This window comes from Lampris incognitus, chromosome 21 (genome assembly GCF_029633865.1).
Source record: "Lampris incognitus isolate fLamInc1 chromosome 21, fLamInc1.hap2, whole genome shotgun sequence".
Lineage (NCBI taxonomy): Eukaryota > Metazoa > Chordata > Actinopteri > Lampriformes > Lampridae > Lampris > Lampris incognitus.
Window position 1 is genome coordinate 12,746,866 of NC_079231.1, and position 8,988 is coordinate 12,755,853.

At 42.3% G+C, this 8,988-nt stretch overlaps 1 protein-coding gene across 1 annotated transcript; it reads right to left on the minus strand.

Annotated features, from left to right (window-relative positions):
* Window positions 1–3,040: 3,040 nt before the first annotated feature.
* LOC130131819 (zinc finger protein 654-like) lies at window positions 3,041–7,721 on the minus strand. Its single transcript, XM_056301594.1, has 2 exons — window positions 7,582–7,721; window positions 3,041–3,190 (listed from the first exon to the last, which is right to left on the minus strand). The coding sequence occupies exons 1-2, from the start codon at window positions 7,705–7,707 to the stop codon at window positions 3,041–3,043; spliced, it is 276 nt and encodes a 91-aa protein (XP_056157569.1). The 5' UTR covers window positions 7,708–7,721.
* Window positions 7,722–8,988: the final 1,267 nt, after the last annotated feature.

Genomic DNA, 8,988 nt, shown 5'->3' on the forward strand with positions numbered 1-8,988 from the left:
AAATAGACTATGCCTCCTCTCTGTACATGTCCAAACCATCTCCATTTTGTCTCTCTCAACTTTTCATCCACTCCTCTGATTTTGAACATAGCTCTCGTCTTCATTTCTCTTCCTGTCTTTTCTAGTCACTTCCAGGGAACAACACAGCATTGTTTATCTCTGCTACCTGTAATGTAGATTCTAGCCTCTCGGTTGTTGTCACTGCTTCCATACCGTAGACCATGGCAGGCCTAACCACTGATTTGTATACTTTGCCTCAACAGCAGTCTTTTGTAACAAAGTACTCCAGCTACCTTTCTCCACGAATACCACCCAGATTGTGTCCTTTTATTAACTTCCTTTTCACCACCACATTCTGTCTGTATTCTCGATCCTAAGCACTTGAATTCGTTAACTTCTGGGACATTGTCTCCTAAGGTCAATCCTGGACTTTCTACTTGCTTATTTATACACAGGTACTCAGTATTTGTTCTGCTGATCTTTAGTCCTCTGATCTCTAGCACTTCTCTCCAATCTTCTCAAGATCTCTCTCCAACCTTTCCTTGTCCTCGTCCTCATTTGCTAGCACAATTTCATCAGCAAACATCATGCTCCATGGTGGCTCTTTCTTGTTGTTCCCACGGCACATCGAACTACTGTCTTACAGTCCCTGTTAGGGGTGGGACGATTCACAAAGCTCATGGCTCGATACGTCTCACAATTCAGGGATCACAATTTCAACTCAATACGATACAGTAGATGCCTTGGTAAGCAAGAGAAAAACACCATTGCAGTTGTCTATTTTTTATTTATTTTAAGAATTAGGCCCAACATTTTGGCATTATCAAGGCACGTATTCCAACGCAATGCAAGTGCAAAAGTTTCAAAAAAAATTTATGCCATTTTTTCTTGTTGTGTAACACAATTGCTTTACTTTAAAAACTACTAGAATGATCAAGGCGATCATTTTGACCGTTTTGGATTTTCAAAGTTTAATAACTGTGGAAAATTTAATAACTGTGGAAAAAAAAAGATATAGACATGCTGCTCCCTGAATGCTCCCAAAAGTGCATATATTTGCATTAAAACTCTATGCCAGTAGAGGATGTCTTCGCAGAATGCGGGTGGTAAATAAATAACCCCCTACACACATACACGAACACACGCTAAATTCCAGGTGCACTGGTGCAACCAATGAAAATGTTTATTCGCACTTGACAGATCGCATGTGCAACCAAAATTGTCGCACTCTGGAGCCCTGGACACTGATTTCAAGGGCTTTTGTGTTTTCATCAACATATTGACAGCAGATAAGACATGGTTGCTCGTTGATAAGTGTTCAAATTAGAGCCAATATGGGTTAAGCAGAACATATCCTAGTTCTCGTAATTTTTTTCATCAAAACGTAAATATGCCTGGCTTGTCACCAGTTCAAATCTCTGGTTTCCTTGAGAAAAACTATGAACAGGAAATCCTCTTTCCTCCCTCAACAACTACCACCAAAGTGCTGATGGGCAAGGCACTTCATCCCCCAGGTGCGACTATGTGTAACTATCAATGTGAGGGAAGGTAATGAAAAAACAGCATCCACATTTAATCAACTCCCCCTTAAATAAATCAAGATAAAAACATGCACAAACATGAGCAGGTCACCTCTTGGGCAGTAGGCACAAGAACCAATTAACTGAGTTAACTTGAAGATGCACAGTATTACAGATGTACCAAGCAAAAATAAAAGCAAAGACAGACTTTGCTCACATTTTGAAGTGGGAAATTGATACCATAAACTTAATGATCCACGGAGAGACAGTTTTTTATGCATGCATCCCTCAAGCCAAGTGAATTGCAGGATCAGACAGCTACGGAACAATATTTCTTAAGCATGCAAGGAATTAGCAACTGGCTAAGACACTTCAGCAGGGCAGAGAATTGACAACACAGTAGTGCAAAATCCAGGTCATCCCACTGAAGGATAACCCTCAACTCACTATACTACCTTGCTCTCCAAACTAGGGTGTTAGCCAACATCAGCTTAAATACAACTGATGAGTAAAAGAACAGAAAGTTAACAAGCAAGAGGGGGTTCTAGAGCCACTTTTCCATACACGAGTTGGCTTGGCGCATCAGCCCAACGCGACTGGGATTTCCATTTCCATTACAACAGGGATACCTGCTTGAAGGTGTGTCTTTACCTGAAGGTGTGTCTTTCACTAAGTCGATGATGTTTAAAAGCAGCGCCCTCTTTAGTGCCATTTACTATTGTGTATGTATAATACTTATACTCATGGATTTTCAGGCTGATGTTACCAATCCCGTGGTTGCTCAAGCACCCACGGGGAAGGCTGATCAAAAAAATAAATGAATTAATAAATATGACATCTTTGCATCTATTTACTATTACACACAGCATAGTGTTAAGTTGTGAATGTGGCCAATGTGTATGTAAATTCTACTCCTTCAAACTGTGCTGGTATGGTGTAGCCAGTTATGATTTCTAGCAGAGCAGTGTCACATTTCATTGCAGTTTGTCTACAGACAACAGCAGTTTAGTAAGCCTACATCACAGCAATTACTAAAGCAAGTGCAATAAAAGTGATTTTTGTGACAATCATCACCTTGCTAATATTCACTTAACTTGGGCACCCACAGGCAAATACATCAATCGGCGCCTACCGTTGTTACGAGTTTGCTTGGCATCTACCGCTTATTGCTTGAAAAATTGAGACAGTATGACGAAATGGATCTAGAGGAGTCACTGAACAGACAAAGCCCATCTGGTGTCACTGGAACCCGCTTAGAAGCGGGTCTGGCCTGACTCCAGAGATGGTCCATCTCGGGGGTGCCTCGGCACAACTTGGCGTGATTAAACTGGTAATTGAAGCGCAAATCAATGCAGCATAGTTTGACTTGGCGCGACCAAAAGTGTCATGGAAAAAATCCCACAGGAAACTCATTTAGGTACTCACTGAGCAAATCAAATGGTAATATTGTAAAGTCTTAAAATGTGCATGCCAGCTACCCATTTATCAAGCGTTTCATAACAGCCTCCGCCATGCTTTACTTACAATGCCAGACGGTTGAGTGTGTAGTGCACATGGTCACAGTTTGTTGGAAGGAAGGTGGAGGCTCGAACAAAGTAGCAGAGAGCCATCTCAAGGACCCTGAGCTGAGGCAGTGGTGTCTGCCAGAGACAGGTATACTCCTCCACCAGCTATGGGGAGAAGAGGACAGAAAGAGTGGGAGAAATTAAGCTCAAATACAACATCAAGGTATGTTCAATTTATATTAAAACAAATAGGGAGGAGAGGTGCTAAGTGGCAGATTGTACGCTTTAGAAAAGACATCGCTTGTTTGAGGTTTTTTTTTTTTGGACCAAATTCCCACTATTCCACTTTTTTAAAATGCATGCAGTTTTATTTTACATGGAAGTTAAAGGGCAAAGAAGGGGAAAGACAGCTAGGCAGAAAAAAGTAACCACTTTGGAAGAAAACTGTGCCTGGCCTCTTTTTTGGCAGAGTGAAGCACTTTTACAAAGTTGAAGAAAGTTCAACACACACGAAGTAGTGGGCAATATTTTTTTGTGAGCAAACAGCAAGCAACAAAACAGCCAGGCATTTCACACATACCAGACAGCTAACTGTAAAACATTAACACCAACCACAGTCAGTACAGAAAAGGCATAAGTAGAAAGTATAGCGGCTGTTTTTTCCCAGAAACAATTTCCAGAAATTGATCACAAAGTGTTAGTGTGGTAACAAATAGACAGGCTGTGTTGTTGGAGTTACTGGTGAGTGAGTGGAAGCTGCACTCAAGTACCGTTACTGTTAGGAACAGCTACTGCCGCTAGTCATTATGAATAGAAAGAATGTTTTGCATGAGCTGCTTTTAATTATGAGCACAATACTGTTACAACAGGAAAACCAGAACATTGTCACAAATGTAGCTCATTATACACACCATACCCAAGAGGGGATTCATTTGATTATGAATTTAACAGTGATGCAATTAGGTATGAGATAAAGCAAGTAAAACTGCAATCTTGACAGGAACAATTAAACCTGTGTATAACCCCTCACATCGACTGTATCACTACATGCATGAGGATACAGACCTTAAAAACATGCTTGTCCACAACTAGACATAATGTTTAGTGGAGTTCAACAGTTTACACACTACTAAGGGTGCAACTAATTCGCCTAAGTTCTTGTTTGTCACTACTGCTCTAATGGTAGTTTCAGAAATCTTACTGTTGTGGTTATCTATAAATACAGAGGATGTACAAAATGCTGGCTGAATCTGCTCAAAAGTGGCTTGTGCTTTTCCCTTACGAGAATACCAACGGTCTCCGTTTTTAGGCCTTGATATCTAAAACAAACTTCAAATGGTACCACCAATGCCGGTGTGGGGATCTTGGAATTGCAAAGATCTGCAATTGTGCAATCACAACTAGGATTATATTTCACATTATGCAAAAGTTGTTATCCTAAATATCAGAATTACTCCTTCCTCTTACTCCACCTGTGATATTAATCCAAATGTATTTTTTTCAGAATATGGCCTACACATATCTGAAAACATGGGAAAAAAACTAAGTCAGGCGGTTGGTGTTAGATATCTAACAACAAAGTGAGTGTGTGTGTGTGTGTGTTTGGGCGGTCAAAACAAATTTTTGCGTTTAATTTGAAATGTTAAACATGTTAATAACGCAATGAATGCAGCTACATTTTATTTACTTCCTGTGGCAACTGTGCCAGGTTGTGCCACAGACATATCGGGGATTGGGTCGTGTGCTGCTTGTCGGCACATGGAGAGCTGTCTTTTTCCCACCCTCCTACTCTGCTCCTGGCTGGACCATTATAGTGCAGAACCTTGGTCGCTGCTTCCTCACAGCAATAGGCTTTGTTTGTCCCCAGCCCTCATCCCCTCATGATGGAGAATTTTAGATATTCTACTATGCTGTGCCATTGGGGGAAATATGGGGTTCTGTGATGAACATGTAATGAACGTTGCGAATTAATGACACTTTAAATTCAACTGGCACTTGACCATGAAACACATTTTTTTGTTGACAGTATCATTTATATTAGAGCATACAAGAAATCATTGCCTTCTAAGCTGACATCTTATTTTAATGGCCTTGGTGTTTTTGAAATTCAACTGGCTCTGTAACATAGACCTGGGTTTTGTTATCATTTCTGATACCCCTTTCACACTGGCCAAAAAACCCGCTAACACCCGCCTTTGGTGGTCAATGTTACATTCAGCCCAGTCTCACGGCAGTTCGTGAAATAGTCACGACATTTAATCTATTGATTCATGTACATGGACACGAATCAATAGCCTTCCACTATTGAAACTAACCCTAACAGTTAATCAAGACATTTTGTCCTTGTTTTTATTTCTTTATTTTAATTTTATCAGTCCGGTCAGTAGGCGGGCCAGACAGGCTCCGTCGCATATAATCGACCTGTGGATTTTAAAGACATCTTTAACATTTCTCAACACAAAAACACGAAAGTGTCCTTGATACCTCAACAATATGACAGGCTAGTGTTACGCCCATCCGTTTTCATTATTTCTCCTTCGATTCTGAGAAATCACGCTTGTTTTGGTCAGTTTCAATAGCAGAAGGCTACGTTAGCCTACCCATGATCCTCAGCGAGTTTGAAAGTCGTGCTGAGTGTCACGAAAAAAATAATATGGAAATTCGTGTCCAAGTACACGAATCAATAGATTAAATGTGAGACTGGGCAGCATAGTGCACATAAGAAATATGCTTTTCAAGCTGACATTCAATTTTGATGGTCTTGATGGTTTAATTAAGAGGAGAATCTGTTCAGAGTTAAAGAAGACACTATAAAACAATATCTGATTTAAATATACTTCCTTTGTGTTGATTCTACATTAATTTCGTGATTTTACATTTAAATATCCGTTATTACAAGCTTCAGTCTTGGGGAGAAAAAAGGCGATTAATCACAGCAAGTTGTGCAATAGTTATTTTTTTAACCGATTGACAGCCCTTCATATTGTAGCGAATTTGGGGGGGCAGTCCAGGACCGCAGCAGCCGGGACGCGAACCCGTGTCTCCCGCTCCGCAAGCGACAACGTTAACCAGTCGACTAAAAGATCCGACGCCTTAGTCAAGGATCAACGCGTCTACTTACCCATGCACACTACACTACCCCACCTCCTTCGGGACGCGCCCCCGCGCTTCCGCTCCCTCACGCCTCTGGGCGCACGCGCTCCCGATGACCTCACGGTCGCATCATCCCACTTCTGACACCAATGTAGCAAATTCGGGGGGCAACCACAGGAACTGCCGCGGCCGGGACGCGAACCCGTATCGCCCACACCGCGGAAGACATCGCTAACCGCTCGGCTAAAAAGGCAGAGCCGTCAGCCAGCGGCCAACATGTCTACTTATCCATGCACGTTACATTACCCCCTTCCTTCGGGAACGCGCTTAAGCATATCAGCTCCTTCACGCCTCTGGGCGCATACGCTTCCGATGACCTCACGGTCTCACCATCCCACTTCTGACACCAATGTAGCGAATACAGGGGGCCGCCTGGGAGACCGTCACCACAGCCGGGACGCGAACCCGTGTCTCCCTCTCCGCAAGCGACAACGTTAACCAGTCGATTAAAGGGTCCGACCTGTTAGTCAAGGACCAACGTGTCTGCTTATCCATGCACGTTACTATATGTTTATTTACAATATCGTTTCATTGTACGCATAACCACTAAGGGCCTTACTCCGGAGTTATCTCAATCAAGGGTCCAAGGAAAGGGGGTGTCATCCGTTACATTAATTCTATTTACATCTGCTGGAGGATGAAATGTGATTTTTAAGCCCTCCGAGTCTTAGTGCTGTACAAATAAACTGGTCTTGACTTAAATGAGCTCTGTATAGGACGCAGGTCTAAGGGTCCATGGGGTATTACCTGCTAAACTCATCTATAAGGAACTGCTATCGATTAGTAACGGCTGCTTTGAAGTCTTGGATGTTGCACTTGAAAGGATTTACAATTACAAACTGCTAAGCCTAACTTTGGAATTTGGGGTTGAGGTTACGGCTGTGAGCAGCATGTTGGGCGTTAATGTTCACTTTTGTTCCCATGACCACCAGGTACCCAACACATTCCTGCCTGACAGCTTCCCTAACGCCAGCGTTAAACGGCCGCTACTTGAGGTAAACATGCAGAAAACTAAGGTTAACTGGGCTGGCTAACAGGCTAAGTTAGCCGGCTAGCGTTAGTTTTTTTTAAGTGTCCCATGTCGCTTTTGAAATGTAATTCGCAATTGCTAGCTTTCGCCTTAGCTGCGTCACTGATATTATAAACAACCTAGCCCGCAATGACGGCTGTGGCGTCAGCCGAGCGGAGTGACATCGCGTTTGTTTCCACAAACAACTCGCCGCTACTTAGTATCGAGCTTAGTTTAGCTTAGCTTCGTTTAGCTTAGCTTAGTTTCGTTTGGTAGACGCTTGACCCGTGCGTGAGCTACGTTCAGCTGGGCAGTTCTGGGGGAGGGGAGCGAGCCGACATGCCCAATATCTTCGACAACAAAGACGCTGGCGAGTTAAAATCCGCCTCCTTACCTTGCAGAACTCCGAGCAGAACGGTTTACTTTCGATCTGCAGCTCATGACTCGAGTGACGGCCGAATAAACTCCGTAGCTGTTTCTCAAACCCCTCTAACTCGAGTGTGCCGTCCTCTTCCGCCATACTGCTTGTCTAGCCTGGCGCGTAGCCGCGACACACGTTCAACACACGACAACACACGTTCGACGCGACGGGCGGGATCGCGCATCGAGTCGAACGCACTGATTGGATAACGTCAACGTACACGGGTGCGCTCATTTTCATCCCGGCGCGTCCCGGAGTCACGCCGGAGTCCAAACAACGCAATGAATGAGAAAACAAAAACAATCGTCTTGTGCAGCAGGTGCATACGGCGGATGCTCCGCGGAAATGTGCCCCGGCGGGACAGCCGTATATACAGACCGAACACAACACACACTTCACGTAAACAAGGCGCAATTAAAAGGACAAAAAAAAAACCCAAACAAAACTTTTGATTTGGCACTGACCACCAGCGTGACTGTATGAAAAACCAAACGAGATTAAACTAAACAATAAAATAAACGAATACGCAATGAAATAACTAAACAAGAAAATCAATGTAAAACAAATAATGTATAAATAGGCAATTAAATAACTAAATATTGAGTGAAATATGAGGGCTATAAAATGTGGGATCTCTTCTCGAGCGTGCTATAGTATGGCAAAAAGTAGGTGACAAAGTTCGTTTGGAGGACAGAAGTATCCAGTCTAACGTGACCTGTATTCCTCCATTTAGTAGGCCTATCATTTAGTTTATCATTTAGCCACGCTTAATAATATAATCACATTTGAAGAGGTGGAAATCTTAAAACAATTTACTGAAAGGTAAAGGGTGAGGAAAACGTACAACTCCATATTTCGTTTGGGTATTCCACCTGCAGCTTTTCAAATTCTCATCCACCTCCACTGGCAATAACTGTGATAGTGTTTACATTGCGATGATTTGTGTTTGTGTGCTTTTGTGCCGTCAAATTTCTGGATGTATACTGTGCTCCTGTTTGCAGGTCAACATTCTCATAATATTATCATTTGACAATAAGCCAATTAATTTGAGAATCAGGAACATTTCCCACTGTTGTCGTAATGTCTTAAACCTCCAAAATAAATATGCTTAATTTACATTTGTCCATTTCATACTGTTTGTCTGTCCACATCCTCGGTAGTTGACTATACAGTGAATATGGATCCATCTTTAGGCTACTAATGACTGCTGGTGAGCTCCATGCCATGAGAATTAAAACTCAAGTTATGTTACTTATTTCATATGAAGAAGTTTGTCTATTTTGCTTTAAAACGTGGAGAGCTGCAGTGTTTTACAATTAAGACCAAATATTCTACCCGTTAAGCATTGAGAAGTGATAAAATTAGGTATGCGTGATTTTA